At 43.6% G+C, this 16,656-nt stretch overlaps 2 protein-coding genes across 2 annotated transcripts in view; one reads left to right on the forward strand and one right to left on the reverse strand.

The window, feature by feature from the left end:
* The window catches only part of LOC115376661 (programmed cell death 1 ligand 1-like), a 104,095-nt gene that overhangs the window by 65,737 nt on the left and 21,702 nt on the right, over positions 1-16,656 (forward strand). The gene's annotated exons all lie outside the window — the stretch shown is intronic.
* The window catches only part of LOC115376648 (uncharacterized), a 44,538-nt gene that overhangs the window by 1,848 nt on the left and 26,034 nt on the right, over positions 1-16,656 (reverse strand). Inside the window, exons 3-11 of the mRNA XM_030076368.1 lie at positions 11,918-12,060; positions 11,059-11,094; positions 8,796-9,053; positions 7,759-7,995; positions 6,420-6,614; positions 5,592-5,681; positions 4,750-4,815; positions 2,050-2,139; positions 709-1,053 (exon numbers count right to left, since the gene is read on the reverse strand). Coding sequence (XP_029932228.1) covers positions 709-1,053; positions 2,050-2,139; positions 4,750-4,815; positions 5,592-5,681; positions 6,420-6,614; positions 7,759-7,995; positions 8,796-9,053; positions 11,059-11,094; positions 11,918-11,948 — 1,348 coding nt within the window. The 5' untranslated portion in view covers positions 11,949-12,060. The remainder of the gene's footprint in view (positions 1-708; positions 1,054-2,049; positions 2,140-4,749; positions 4,816-5,591; positions 5,682-6,419; positions 6,615-7,758; positions 7,996-8,795; positions 9,054-11,058; positions 11,095-11,917; positions 12,061-16,656) is intronic.

Below are 16,656 nucleotides of genomic sequence, written 5' to 3' on the forward strand. Positions count from 1 at the left end.
TGTTCACCGCAGTGTGAGGAACACACACACGCACACATCGACCACACTGGACCATGCTGAAGTTGAGATAAGAGCTGTTAGGTTTGGTGTTGAGAGTAAAATTTTCCACTGACCCCCGACTCGCCTTTTTTTTTTTTTTTTCATTTGAATGAACATCCAAACGTCCTCTCGCTGCGCTCTCCAGCTCTAAAGACATTCACTGGCCGATTCTCTCCGTTTCTTCTCTGATATCAAACCAACATGAACTCCCTGCTGAGGAGAGCTGATCAGGGCCCGTATTCACAAAACATCTTATCTTACCTCTAAGGGTTCTCTTAAATGTCACTAAAACTTCCTGACTAAGAGCTTCCTCTGAAAAGCTGCTGAGCCCAACTTTTACTGAGGAATTTAGGACAAGTTAGGACAGATGTTATAAAAAAGATGTCCATCTGTGAAGGGCTTCACTTGTGGAACAGCTGGGACAAGGCCTTTTGAAAAATGGACCTCACCTTATACATTTAAAAATATAGATTTAACAATAAGGAAGGAAACAGAATAAATGATTCCTGCTGCTCACATCAGTCATTATCTACTGTAGTGCTATGAAATCATGATCAAAGTATAAAGTCAAGCTCTCATATTTCTGTCCTGTGTCTGTTCAGAATCCACCTCCAACATGAAATAAAACAGACCTCAGGTCAGATGTCATCCTGTCCCAGTTAAACTCACCTGGATTTACAACCTCCAGCCTGATGGTGCTGATGGGAGGAGCTTTAATGGATCTCTTCTGTTTGGCACCAGCAGCTGTAAAGCGACACTCGTATGTTCCACTGTCCTCCTTCGTCACGTTCTTCAGAATCACAGACAGATCGCCGTTCATCATGTTTTTGTCTTTCAGCTCCACTCGGTTCTTAAAAGATGGATGCTGTTTGACTGAGTCAATGTGCCTGTCTCGGTAGCAGACGACATATTCTTTCTTCATGTCCTTTCTGCTCCACTGTACCACTGCGATGTCGACACCATCAGGAGCCTGACAGCTCAGGGTGACATCGTCTCCAGGTTGAGCTTTGAGGACTAAAGGACGATGGAAAACAAACCCAGAACAGAAGAGTTAAGTTCAAGTTATCTTTAAAAGTGTTCGTTTTTGTCAGTTCAAACTTCGTTTTACAAATTTGCAGAAAAAAAGGACAAAAAAAAAAACCTTCAAAATGCACGCAAATGCCCGTTTACACGACAACGGTTCTGATGAAAACGGAAAACTCATTCCTTTGCGTTTTTAAAAAGTTCCATGTTTATACGATAACGCTGTGAGAACGATCCTCTTTCACACGGATCCACAAACACAACTGAAAACGCTGTAGTGTGCATGCCAGGCCAGCAGGTGGCGGTGTAACTTTGCAGTGTAACACCACAGAGTAGCACCGCGTGCCTGCGCACAAACAGTTCAACAGTCCACCATTGTTGTTGTTGTCCTGTTGGTGCATGGCTGAGAACGTCATAGTCACGCGAGAAGTGGGGCCGTGTCGTCATCGTTTTCACAAGAATGTCGTATTGCCAGTTTCCATGGCAACGGGGAGAGCAGCGTTATCAAAAAATTCCACTCTGGAACCCGGTTTCAAAAGTTTGCGTTTTCAAGCACCTAAAATGCCATTGTCGTTTAAATGAAAGGCCAAACCGCAACAAAAGTTTACCGTTTTTGTGAAAATCGTTGTCGTGTAAACGGCCCCTTAGAAACCTCTTCAGCTCAGAGAAAGGGGCGGAGCCGAGCCCGATGGCTGCAGGTGTTCACTGATCAGCTCCTCCTCTCTGCTTGCAGCTGATCAGCGAACTCACCTGGTTTGTTTTTGGTTGGAAAGAAAACCTGCAGCTTCTCAGCCTCCATGGCAGCACTTTGACATGTGATCAAGAATTTAAATTTCCTTGAGATAATCTACCTGATCACACTGTTCACTGGTACTGACAACACACAGACACACACACACACACACACACACACACACACACACAGGCAGTCTGACTGCAGCTCGCTGATCAAACTGTGAATCCTCTTTAATGGAGGAGGAGCTTTACCTTTCCTCCTGTGTGGTTTGATGACGACTTGTCCATAAGTGACGTCTGCAGCTCCTCTCACCTCTGAGGAAACTGAACCAGGAACACAGTCTGCAAAACATCACAGACATGACATCCCAGGGTTTCTGCTGTCACTGCAGCTGGATTTGGGCTTAGCGAGCTAACTTCAGGGTTAACCCTGCTGGGTTTTCTGTACCATAAAGGTGGAATATTTTTTATCGGGGTACGTTGCCGTGGTAACATATGCTGAACACCTGACCTGCTCCGGAGCAGGTGAAGTTCAGGATAAGAGCACAGCAGGTAGAAAAGCACCACCTACTGACCAATCAGCTCTCTTGGGAAATGGCTTCTTCTTTTTTTTTTTTTTTTTTTTTTTTTTTTTTTTACTCATGACTCTACACTGTCCAAACAAAAATTGATCTTGTAGACTGATGTAATGATTTTTAAAAATATTTTTGAAAAATACACGCCAGCCTCTGGGCTCCTTTAGGTTTCCATTAGTTTGCTCATATTTAGTATTTAGGGGGTCTGCTCTGAAAAGTCCACGAGAGTTGGTGCCAAATGCTTTACAGTCTTTAAGTGACAGTGAAATAATATTTTAACCAGCAGAATAAACACGAGGCGTCAGAGGCTTTATAAAATGAAATATCAAAATCATGTCGATGCAGCTGTTCGGAGCTGTGGCCGCAAGGTCTCTGGTGCTTGTCGTGGCGGCAATCCCAGAACCCGGTGGTGGACACTGGAAGTAAGGGATGCCCTCAAGCTGAAGAAGGAGTCCTGCCGGTCCATGTTGGCCTGTGGGACTCCTGAGGCAGCTGACGGGTACCGGCAGGCCAGGCGTGCCGCGACTCGAGCAGTGACAGAGGCAAAAACTCGAAGCTGGGAGGAGTTCGGTGAGGCCGGACTGTTTGCCAGAATCTCTTCGAGGCCGACCGATAATCCTCCTCCATGGGGAAGCAGTACTCTGGTACAGTGCAGGTGGGGGGCTGCTGCTGCTCCAGGAGTATGGGGTCTGAGGCCCTTTGCTAAGGGCTGTTCGGTCCCTGTACGACCGGAGCAGGAGCTTGGTTCGCATTGCCGGCTATAAGGACCTGTTCCCAGTGCATGTTGGACTCCAGGGCTGCCCTTTATCAGCGGTTCTGTTCATAATCTTTATGGGCAGAATTTCTAGGCGCAGCTGGGGGTCAGAGGGAGTCCTGTTTGGGAGCCACAGGATTTCATCGGTGCTTTTTGCTGATGATGTTGTCCTGTTGGCTCCTTCGAGGCAGGACCTTCAGCAGGCACTGGGGCGGTTCGTAGCCGAGTGTGAAGCGGCGGGGCTGAAAATCAGCACCTCCAAGACTGACTCCATGGTTCTCGACCGGAAAAAGGTGGAATGCCCTTTCACGAGTGAGGGAAGGATGGAGCGTGAGATTGACAGGTAGATCGGTGCAGCCTCCGCAGTGATGCGGTCGGTGTACCGATCCGTCGTGGTGAAGAAGGAGCTGAGCCGAAAGGCGACGCTCTCGATTTACCAGTCGATCTACGTTCCTACCCTCACCTATGGTCATGAACTATGGGTAATGACCGAAAGGACAAGATCGCGGATACAAGCGGCTGAAATGAGTTTCCTTCGCAGGGTGGCCGGGCGCTCCCTTAGAGATAGGGTGAGGAGCTCGGTCACTCAGGAGGAGCTCGGAGTAGAGCCGCTGCTCCTCCGCATCGAGAGGAACGAGTTGAGGTGGCTCAGGCATCTGTTTTGGATGCCCCCTGGACGCCTCCCTGGGGAGGTGTTCCGGGAATGCCCCACCTGGGAGGAGGCCCAGGGGAAGACCCAGGACACGCTGGAGGGACTGTGTCTCTCGGCTGGCCTGGGAACGCCTTGGTGTTCCTCCTGAGGAGCTGGCGGAAGTGTCTGGGGAGAGGAAAGTCTGGGCGTCTCTACTCAGACTGCTACCCCTGCGACCCGGCCCTGGATAAGATAAGATGAATGGATGGATGGAATATCAAAATCAGTTGAATCAAAGTGACGATTCTGACGAAACTCAAACTGAGGGCAGCGGTCCAGCGAGGGTCGCCCCTCACTTTGAGAGAGGGCCAGTTCCTCTGCAGGAGTGTACGGCTGAGTGGGAGACATTCATTTATCGAACACGCAAATGTTACTGTAGTCAGATCTACTCGTGCCGTCATGGTGGGGAAATCAGATTATAATCCCACTAATTTATGCATTAACACAGTCGGCGATTTTTTGCCAGCATTCCTTGCGGCTTTTGGCAGCTGCAGCTGTGTTGCTTTTTGCCTGGATGATGGATTTATATTCCTCATATTTATTTCAGATTATTGTCTGCTCCTCTGTCGTAAAAGATGCGGCTCAGGTGGATTTTTCCTTGTCTGTGATTGGTCGTATGCAGCAAACTCCGCCCTTTTTATGTGAGCGCGCACAGATCTAGATTGGAAAAGCCTGGGTTCAGTTAGCGAGTTGATAATTAGCTTTATGAGACCGAAAATCTGGAGTGTGGATGTCTGGTTAAGTGAAGCCAGATAACTAAGAGAAAGCCCGGGGATGTTAATCCAGCTGCAAGGGACAGGGCCCTGATCACATTGTTCACTGGTACTGAGAACACACACACACACACACACACACACACACACACACACACACACACACACACAGGCAGTCTGACTGCAGCTCACTCCTCTTTAATGGAGGAGGAACTTTACCTTTCCTCCCGCGTGGTTTGATGGCGACTTGTCCATAAGTGACGTCTGCAGCTCCAGGAGCACAGTCTGCAAAACATCACAGACATGACATCCCAGGATTTCTGCTGTCACTGCAGCTACAGCTGCTGCTACCAACTAACCACAAGATCTCAAGGTGACATGACCAAACATAACAAATAACTGCAAAATGTTAAAATTTATATTAAAAAACATGCATCTTCATTAGAATGTATGCAATGTGTGATGTATGACCCAGTTTTACTCACAAGCCTTCATGTGTGCCTTTGTGTGTGTGTGTGTGTGTGTGTGTGTGTGTGTGTGTGTGTGTGTGTGTGTGTGTGTGTGTGTGTGTGTGTGTGAGGGTTTTTAGGCGGTGGTCTCAGCAGCATGTCGTGTGTGAGCTTTTCAAACTGAGTTCAGTAAAACAACGTTTGAGGCCCAGCTGTTTCCTCTGGATGGGAGGCGGCTGCTGTTTGTGGAATGGGAGTTCACCATGAAGGCTTGAGAGGCAGCGCACGGTCACACCTGATGTGCTGAGGCTGAACTTTCCCTTTAAGAGCCCATGAACGGGCGCTCGCACTTCCTTGATTTTCTGTGTTTCCTGCTCAAAGCGGACAAACCAGACACTTTCTAACAGGCCTGACTTTAACTGAACACTCTGACGTGGTGAGAGCTCATCTGATGTCAACACACACACACACACACACACACAAACACACACACACACACACACAAACCATCATTGTGGTGGCCATACTGGAGCTCTGTCAACAGTTCTTTGAAAATAATAGAGGCAAAACAAAACAAAAAAAAACAACAACAACAACAAAAAAAAACAGTACCTTTCCTCCGTGTGATTGGTCGCTGTGAGTCATGTGTTATTCTGATGTCACTGTATGTGATGTCATCAGCTGCCAGCTTCACACCCTCACCTTGAACAGAATGACAAACACACACACACACACACACACACACACACACCAAAATGTTGTCATCAACCAAGGCAGTCAACACAGTAGCTTATGATGGACATTTATTTTTCAAAAAAAATTTTTTGCTAATTGTAAAATCTTTGAATTTTAAATATAAATGTAAATATAACAATCAACATAAGCAGACAATGTGAATATACAGTAAATTAAAAAAAATGGAAAATAAAAACCTAAAATATAATTGTAAAATATATAAATAAAAATTAACACCTCGTACATGTCATCAAGTTACATGGCAGTGCCAGTGTCAGTGAATGTAAAATGCAGCTTTAGATGTAAGTATGTAAAATGTAAATGTGAATGTGATTTTTAAATGTCAAAGTAAATTGTAGTGGTGATGTAAAAATGTACATTTTCATTTAAATGTAAAGGGAAAAATAGCTGATTGTGTCCGTGTTAGCACAATGTAAATGTCAATTTGCAAATGCAGAAAAGTAAATGTAAATATAAATGTAAAATGCAGAGGAAAAAATGTTAAATGCACATGTAATTTACGTTGTACAATTCCAAACTAATTAATAAATATAATAAAATGGAAGAAATCTTTAATGTAAAATGTAAATTGCAAAATTAAATACATAAAATGGAAATTTATGAGGAGCAAAAGCAAATGGTAATGTGTAAAAGGGTTAGGAAATGTAAAAGTACTCAGTGTAACGTGTACAGTCGGTGTCTCACCTTTGGATCTCCTGCAGACGTACCGCACCAAAACCACCAGGAGAACCAGGAGAACCAGGAGAACCAGGAGAACCAGGAGAACCAGACCACAGGCAGATCCAAGGATCCACCGGAGGGGCAGAGGAGAGGAGCTGGAGCGTGTAGTTGAAACTTGAGGAGAGGAGGCAGGAGGAGGAGTTGTAGTCGTGGGTTGCACTGAAACCAAACAGACTGGATTGATTTCTTGTCCTTTACAAACATTTCTCTGTCGGTCAAATCTGTTTCTTTGTGAGATTTCTGGCCAGCAGACGGAGGCGAGTGCATGACCTCCTTCCAGTTTCATGTAGAGAGGAGACACTAGTGGGCTGAATGATGACACCCTCTTAATGGTTTTTAAAGCTCTTTATGGTCTTGGTCCTGATTATTTATCTGTTTTGCTTTTAACCTATGCGCCCTCTAGAACTCTCAGGTCTTCAGGCAGCGCCCTTTTAATTATCCCAAAAGTTTTAACCAAAACATATGGTGAGGCCTCATTTTACCATTACGGCCCACGTTTGTGGAACAGTTTGCCCGAGGACCTGAGGAAAATAGCAAAAGTGGACATTTTTTAAAAGCAAACTCAAGACCTACCTTTTTAGTATGGCTTTTAATTAAATGTTATTTTAGGAATTTTTTATTTTATTTATCATTTTATCATTATCGACCTTTAGTCTGGTTTTTAACTGAATTTTATTTATTTTATTATTTACTTGTCTGTTTATTTATTTTACCTTTTTAGACTGGTTTTCAATTGAATTTTATTTATTTGATTATTTTACCATTTTAGTCTTGCCTTCAATAGAATTGTATTTATTTTATTTACTTTTATTTATTTATTTTTTGTTGATATTTACTGAATTTTAAATTTTAATATGGATTATCTTCTCTCTAGTGTTTCCTCACTTCAAAGTGGCGGGTGTAGGATAGCGTTTCCTCAGTGTTTTCTTTTTTAATTCCTTAGTGTTTTTAAATTTGTGTGTGTGCGTGTGTGTGTGTGTGTGTGTGTGTGTGTGTGTGTGTGTATTTATGTGTGGGAGAAGGGGGGGATATATCCTGTGTCTGTTGTTTGTTGTATTGTTTTTATGTGTTGCATTGTTTTTATTGTTTTTATGTGTTTTTATGTAAAGCACTTTGGGCTGCTCCTTTTGCATGAAAAGTGCTCTATAAATAAAGTTTTGATTGAATGATTGATTGACACTCTTTTCCTTCTCTAAGACAGTGTAAGACTGAGTTTTCACATGAACCTCTGCCATCCTCCTGAGTGCAGACACTCTGGAAGGTGAAGACAGGAAAGAAACCAAAGTCAGACCGACTTCCTCACCTGCCACAGCCAGCCGGCTGGGTGGAGACGGTCCATAACCAGAGATGTTGCAGTGGTAGAGCCCTTCATCAGACTTGGAAACATGGTGGATGGTCATCTGTCCTGTAGACTCAGTCCTGATGAGGGAGCCATCTTTATAGAAATCAGCTGGGAGGTTGGAGGGAGTCCTGGTTGTACAGTTCAGAGTCACAGCAGCTCCCTCCATCACAGGAAGGACAGGACTCTGCAGGATCACAACTGAACACAGAGACAAACCACAGGATTTCATCCGTTTAGAAACAACTTCATCAGGAGGACAGAGGAGGACATCAACTCATTTCTCAGCAGCATCGGCCTCCAGCTGGACAAAGAGCAAACCAACACGGCTGATTCACCAGAAACACAGGATGATCACATTCATTCATTCATTTTCCTTTTCTTATCCTCATTAGTGTCACGGGCTACTGGAGCCGAGCCCAGTACTCACTGGGTATGTGGGACTCTGTACTCTGTAATACAGTAACGTCCTAATCATCCTAACTTTAACTGTATGATGTAATTCCGATACTCAAGGTGTAGCCAAGTGACTTTCAATCTTTTTTTTTTTTTTCATTTCAAAGACCTGCAGTTTGCTATCTACACTGAGTTAGTTCCATAGTACTTTATTCGATCATGTACAATCTGACACACAAAAAAAACACACACTTTTGGAAGTTGGTAAGATTCCAAATGTTTTTCTTGGTCTGATCTATCGGCACATCCTAAAACACGGCAATAATTAACCATTTTTCTTGACGACGTTTGGGATCTATTATGTGTGTATGATTTGTTGTGGTACGGAGTACCTCTATTAGGGCGGCTTCCGGACTGTTGACGCGCTGATGATGCGCCGTGAAAACCCTCTATTAGTAGCAGTATTGTTATTAGTGTTATTGTTTCTATTATTTGTCTCTGTGGGAAAGATTAATTTGGCCACATTTTTCTGAGAAACACACAGATTGATATGAATAAATGATTTCTTAATGTTTTTATACTGAGTAGCTGCTGTGTGGACTCACCAGTGACGGTGATGGTGACGGTGTTGCTGGTTGCTCCCTCTCTGGACTCACACCAGTAAACTCCACTGTCTTCTGGGATTGTTAAACTGATCACACAGGAGGAACCCTCTGGTTTTCCCCAGGTGTCTCCACAATCTTTTGTGGGTTTTTTTGTCGTGTTCCTCTTCACCGTCCATCCAGCAGAGTCTTCCTCACAGCTCAGATGAAGAGACTTACCATCAAACAGCTGAGCTCTGCTGGGCCTGAGAGTCAGGGAGGCTGGGTGGGGGTGGAGAGGAGGGACAAAGGACAAATCAGTGATGATACATTGAGCTTTGGAGACTAAAAGATCCCTCGAGGTGCAAAAAGGACTGAAACTTGAAAAGCTCAAACTCCTTCTGTTTGCGTGACTGCTAAGTCGCTTTTCAAACTGTGATTGGATGAGAGTATCAGAGGTTAACCATGTGACATCACTTCCGTCTGGCAGCTGGTCTGAAGGTCTGCAGCTCTGTGGACAGCTGGGGGTTTGCTCAGGTCTCAGCAGCAGTGAACTGATCATTTCATCACTGATCCATGGGGTTGTGTTGCTCAGAGTCAGCTGACCGTCACACTGACTTGTTAGATGTGGATGTAGCTCTGTGCTCCAGTGAACTGGACTTCACTTTGTTCTTTGGTGAAATTTGGCTCATAACTATTTCTACACCTGCAGCTGTCAACACCATTCACACTGCTGCTGCTGCTGTTCACAGTTTTTCAGTTTAACTTCACGTCAGTCAGTTTAAGTGTTCTGCTTACCAAGCACATTAGTTACTTTTTATATTACACTTGAATCTACAACACAGCTACTGTACTTTATTATTATTAATTATCAGTGGGCTGGCTGTAAGCTAAGCTGTGGATATACAGTTTGTAAAAATTGGGATTCTTTTTCAGGGCTACATTTTTAAAATAATATGAAATAAATGTTTTTATATAATTTGTATTAATATTCTAAATAAAGAACTACAGGCAGTGGACAATAGAGCAGAGCAGCAGCAGAGATTTCCTAACTGCACAAAGCCAGAATGCAGCCGCATCACTGTGGGTGGGAGCTTCAACACAACTTCATATTTAAATCAGAAAAGGAGAAGAGCATCACAGTGAAGTGCAGGGTGACCAGCCGTCCCACACGGCCTGGGACAGTCCAGGAAATCAGAACATCTGGGCCGCATCCTGTACGGCTACCTTGGTTTGTTCCTTCTCAAAATGCTCTTCAGTAATAATCTTGTTACTGACATGTTTTTATTGTCTTTTAAATTTGGCATTGAGGTAGTCCAAAGGTGTCTGAAAGTAATCAGATTACATTCCTGTAACACTGTGATACAGATGTGTTACTGAACACATTTTGCAGCTGGAACAGGATACATACAGTCTCCCTCAGCCCTGCACAGACTTACTGCAGAAACAGAGATTTGTCTGCTCTTTCTGCTCATGCACTTTTTGAAGCAATTCAGCTTCTGATTGGAGTTTGGAGTATTTGTTTGAGCTCATGCCTAGCAACACCCTAACAACCACACAAACCATCCTAACACCGTAGCAACCCCCAAGCAATGTCCTAGCAACCACTGAGCATGCACAGACTCCCTCAAACTGAAATACAGTCAACAACTAATATGAACATGGATATTAGTAATATTTTACACTTGATACTAAACTAAAATAAATACTAACTAGCAACTGCTTAACAATACCCTAGCAACCACGCAGAGCACCATAGCAACCATCTAGCAAAACCGTAGCAACAACCCAGAACACCATAGCAACCGCCTAGAAATACCCGAGCAACTAGCCAAGACACCCTCGCAACCATAGCAAAATTATTGAAACTTCATTCAATTTGGTAAGTCTGTAGATGATCCTCAGTTTTAGTCCAATTGGTCCAACAATTTCAGGCAAGATATCAAAAATATGATTTAAAAAAAAAATCAAGAAAAAGATCCGAGCAAAGCTACAGGTGATTTGAGAGATTTAAAAAAAAATTGACAACAGGCCAAGCCATTTTCAAGATAATTGGGAAAATGCAAACAAATGCAAATTTGCAACCCACCTGCCAGTTGTCGTGTTTTTTGGTGTTACGTTTTTTTTTTTTTTTCTGCACAAACACTTAACAGAAAAATAAGAAAGAGGAAGGAAACGACAGAATGATAACAAAGACCGTTGGGCTCCGGCAAGTTTGCTGCTTTGACCCCTAATGACCTCTCAGGGTTAAATTAGAGTGTGAGTGTGATGGAGGAAGTGCACTAACCTCTGCTGGGCCTGCAGCACAGCCACACCGTCAGCACTGAGGACAGAAATGAGAGTCCGGTTGGTTTGAGGTTTTCCACCAATCAGAGAAGACAGTTCAGACAACCAGCCTCTGTGCTGCACACACAACACTGGGAGATCTCATCTGCAGGGGCTTTCATGCTGCTGGACAGTCATTTGGTTCTACTGAGACATTTGAGAGTGAACTGTGTGCAGCACAAATACAGGAGAGACGCTAAAAAAAAAAAAAAAAAAAAAAACAGGGTCTGTAGACCCGCACACCAAATGTGTGATGTCAGTGGACTGAGGTGCTGTCCTCTCATGACTTCCTGTCTAATCCCCTGTGATCTGAGAGACAGAGGTGAGCCCAAAGCAAAGCTCTGACTGATCATCAGAGTGATCATCTTCACCAGGATGATGAAGGCTCACATCACACTGCTAATGTGGGACGCACTCGTGAGGAGGAGGACAAAAGTCAAAGATCCTGGACAGAGAGGACGTCTCCCTCCATGTTCTTATAGATATCAACAACAAAATGCATGTTGTACCATAGAAACATCACAAAGATGTTTCATCATTATTCCTCAGTATTTTTAATGTTTTATTTTCTACAGTGTGTTCCAGTTTCCCCACAGTGAAGTTTATCTTGTCCTCAAACCTTTTAGCTGTTCTCATTCTCACAGCATCGTCCAAGAGACTTTTCATGCCCATTACCCCTCTGTTACCCTGTTACCCATTACCCTCTTACCCATTACTCTGGCCCAACAAAACTGATCACTAATCACCAATATAACCACCGAGAAATTAGAAAACACACGCACACACACACACACACACACACACACACAGCGTGTACTCACGGAGCAGCCGTGGTAGAGTTGTGCCCTCCATGCTTCAGTCTGGCGAACTGAGATCAACACTTTGAATTTGATCTGAGTAAAGCCCGCCCCCTTCCTCTCTCTGGGTGAGGGTTTTTTTTTTTTTTTCCCCTCAACAGTCACTTCTAGGAAAGATGTTATTCAGTTAGTATGGTATACTTTATTCTAATTTGATTTAACTGAGTTCCACTGTGTTAAAATGTTTTTTTACAGAATACACCAAGAAACTATGCAAATGAGACGAAACGATAGAATTATGCTAACCCACAGGGGATGTGCAGCACTGTACACACCACACCAGGTAAAGGGGCAATCGGTTCAATTCAGTTTCAATTCAGTTGAAACTGGTGGATGGGGAGCAGATTGCTGGACATAGAACGATGCAGTTCAGCATAGGGCTGTATAGTAATACAGTGGTGATAGTAGCAGTAATGACAGTAATAACAGGAGTAATCATAACACTAATAGCAATAACAATACAACTTCTGGTAGTCGGAACAACAACAGTAATACTTGTATTACTATCAGTAAGACAGGATAGAGGATATTGGTCTGATTGTAGTGGGACTGAGTAATACTAATTATAGGAGTAGTAATAACATGACTAATGATAACTAAAATACATATTGTACAAATGGGTGTTGATCAGGATCATGGAGGGGGCAGCAAGTGTTTTGCCATCACGACTGCAGACTGTAAAGCTGCAGAGGCAGAACCACCTGCTGAGAGTCACAGAGGAAGAGAGGAGGAAGAGGAGAGAGAGGACAGGAGGTCAGTTAGGAACATGGAGTCTGGATTTGAACCCAAGCTGCTGCAGTGTCTCAGCCGTGATGTGTGGTACACACTCTAACAAGCGTCATGTGTCTGTCCACTCAGCTCTTCATCTGAAGGCGACATATCTTTAAACCTTTGGTGACCTCATGACCTTTCCTCTAGCACCACCCTCAGGCCAAAGTGTGACATGCACCAAGCCGGCTGGGGCAGCAGTGGAGGCTTTGTCCATGTTGCTCTGATGTTTTCCTCCTGCAGAAACAGGGTTTAGGAAAATATCTGCAGAGGCGTATCAAACCGAAGATGCTGGTCTGGTGTTGTGGTGTGAAAACACTGAGCTGTGATCCAGGACCTCGTCTGGTATCACATCAAGAATGTGTTTTCAGTTTTTCTTAGTGTGGACATGGAGTGTGTCTTTGTGTGTGTGTGTGTGTGTGTGTGTGTGTGTGTGTGTGTGTGTGTGCAGTTCAGGTTGGACATAAAGCTGTTAGAAACTGACAGCGTCATCCTGGAGCTGATGTATGTGGTTGTGCTGAAAGGAAGTGAACAGGACGTGTGTGTGTGCCTGTGTGTCTGCCTGTTTTTACCAAACACACTCGACAGCCGTGTTACAATTGGCCATATAGTTCAATGTTTCTTGCATTATCCAATGTATTATATAGTTCAGGGCAGCTTGGCTGCTAAGCAGAGGATAGACACAGCAGGAGCCAGATGTACTTTCTCTATCTTGTTATTTAGGTCTGTTGCATTAGATACACGCCCAGTCAACATTCACACACATAGCATCACACATTCCAGGAACAAGGCATGGACAGTGGTTGGCCTGTCCATGTCCGGGTAACTGGCCAATTATTCTTGGTTGCGTTTAAGTCCAACCTATGTACGGGGCAGGCCCAAGCCCAAGAACATAAATGTGTATCATTTCCTGAGATCGGGGTCATTCTGACTGAGATCCTGCGGGAGCTCTGTCACACTGAGACCAGCGCTGCCTTGCTTTATATGTGACCATAATAAATATTGCATCAGAAAACTGAAGACTGACTCCGGTCTGTTCCTGGGCTTTCAACAAAAGAATCGGGAGCGAACAGCCGCTCACTATGAAGTACCGTTAAATGGCTGTGTGAGTTTAGAGACCTGGTGATCTGTTTGCTGCTGGAACACAGAGCAGTGTTGTAGTCTTCCTCAGCTCGTATGCTTCCAGGCTGCTGTGCTTATGAGCTATGCTCATTGTGAGAAAGCCATACAGATCAAGGTCCAACATCGCCCTCTGCTGGCGCAAAAGAGAACTGCTAGTTGAGAGCATGCACACTGAACATGTTTGGACATGTTTGTGAGCAGATCGTGTGAAGCTAGGGTGGCCATTTCCACAACACCAAAAAGGAGGACACTTTGGGGGGTGGCGATGCGGGCCCCGGGAGGGGGGGGGCTCGAGTCAGGTCCACCAGTGTTAATTTCATCAGCTATTTTCAATTTAGTTTTAGTCTTAATCAAGTGTCAAATGCCCTTTTTACTTTTAGTCATATTTAGTCAACTTGAATTCTTTTTTGTTTAGTCACATTTTAGCCGACGAAAAGTCTTGGCATTTTAGTCTAGTTTTAGTCGAAGAAAATCCAAAGTATTTTAGTCTAGTTTTAGTCAATAGTCTTTTCTGCATCATGTTGGCTTTTTTTTTATTTATTATTTAACAATATTTTAAATTATTATTTTAAAAATGTAAATTACTTATCAAACAGACCTAACAATTCAGCTACCAATGAATGAGCAGTAGTATGCATGTGATAACATAGATTGAAAAATAAGCCGAAGTGATACCTCTTCTCTGAATAGACAAGCTAAGCCAGTGTGCTGCTGTTAGCCAGTGACTTCAGACTTCAAACAGCACCACACACACGCACTCCGGCATGAGCACACAGCAGCGCAGGAGGAGAAAAACTAACGCGCATCCAATTAATGCACTTTCTGCATTGTAATTTAAAAGTCTATGACGAAAAATATGACTGATATCGATGTACAGTCCGGGCCAGCGTTGCGTTCATGTGCAACTCCAAAAAGGAGGACAAATAAGCGTCCGGCTTGAGGCTGCGCCGGACGCCGGACAAGGCATTTAAATTCCGGACTGTCCGGCCTAAATCCGGACGTATGGCCACCCTATGTGAAGCTGCATGGACTTTCTGTATTTCCCTCATTATGTGTGCATTCTTTAGCGTCATCTGGTCACTATGAAGTACTGTTACAATTGGCCGTATAGTTCAATGTTTCTTGCATTATCTAATGTATGACATAGTTCAGGACAGCTTGACCACTAAGCGGAGAACAGATAAAGCAGGAGCCAGATGTACTTTCTCTATCTTGTTATTTAGGTCTGTTGCATTAGATACACGCCCAGTCAACATTCACACACATAGCATAGCACATTCCAGAAACAAGGCATGGACAGTGGTTGAAGACTGACTCCGGTCTGTTCTTGGGCTTTCAACAAAAGAATCGGGAGCTAACAATTGGTGCCGGTGACCCGGATTGACTGACTCTGAGACCGTGTCCGATTGAGGACCACCGGAGTCGATTGGAGGATAACTTTTTTCAGACAATTCCAGGGCCCTAAAACAAAGGTAAAGCAGAAAGCCTTTTCCATCTGAAATTTCTGCACATTGGACATACTAAATTAAATTGTCTGATTAATGCTACCCTTGTTGTAAATATTTTTTCTCTGACAATAGAGTAATAATAATAGACTAATAATAATAATATAGGTTACAATAACAAATGTTTTTATTTGAATTAGGAATGTGTTGTCTTCAGTTAGAGTAGCATTTGGATGTTAAGTTGCAACAAAAGAACTTTAGGTTGCTAGGCAACGGATCAGTTAGTTATTTTTTTTTTGCTCTCTCGTTTCCTTTTATGTCGCGTCTGTTTCCTCATTGTAACTGTTCAGCATTACTTTTTTTTATCAGTAAATATCATCAGCCTGAATGAGAAGCGGTGTTGACTGTCATTTTTTAGAAGCTCCAACATTTTTCACAACAACCCTCTGATCGCTAAATTCGCTAAAATCATAGTAGCCTAAAATTATGGTAAAATGATGGGACAGTAAATAACTGTTTGTGTTATCAACTGAATGGTCACATGTAAAGTATAAATTCATGGACTCACGTGAGGGAAGGTGAATAAGGGTCCTAGTCTAGTGTAAATAGGTTAGTTAGAGTTTCCACTTATAGTGATGCCGGGAAAGCCCGATGCAGGGAAAAGCCTGATGCCAGAGAAAGTCTGATGCCAGAGAAAGTCTGATGCCGTTTTCCTGTATTCTTGTAGACATAGGCCTAAAGTTCTATAAGGACACAGGGAAAGTTTATTATTTTTCATACCAATGTGGGGTGGTTTCCTACTTGATTGATATTTTTACTGTGCCTGTGGCAGTGTATCGAACAGTTGAGACTGATCGAGAATTTCTGCACTGACACAGATTTCAAGTAGTTCTGCAAGGGGGGCATTGGAGTAGTTTAGAACGGGGATTTTTTCTTTTTTTTCAATTTTCTGATTTCTTTTTTTAGTTTAGGGTGTTGCAGAGGTGGTGAATTAAAACGAGTGGTTAGACTGGGAGAACCCCCAGCAATTAAGCGCACGAGTACTAGGCTCCATGTAGAAGCTTCTTAATCGGGTCCCCACTCGGGCGCTGTGCCATTCACCCTCTCTGACTAACACGTGTCTACATTTAATGATGTCGCAAAAAGTTGTTGATAAATGGAAGGATTGCAAACCCGGCTCCCTGGGGTCGGTGCTGATAGAAACATTGATAAGATGGCAGAAGAAGGTTCCAAAGGAGGAAGAAAAGAAAAGCATGGATAGGTTTGTGTATTGGGTAAGGGAAATGCAGGAGAAGGGAATGTTTGGGGGGTGCGAAAGCGCTCCACCCAAACTGAGCGCTTTTAGCTTGTTTTGGCAGCAGGCAGCAA

Source organism: Myripristis murdjan, chromosome 18 (genome assembly GCF_902150065.1).
Source record: "Myripristis murdjan chromosome 18, fMyrMur1.1, whole genome shotgun sequence".
Classification (NCBI taxonomy): domain Eukaryota; kingdom Metazoa; phylum Chordata; class Actinopteri; order Holocentriformes; family Holocentridae; genus Myripristis; species Myripristis murdjan.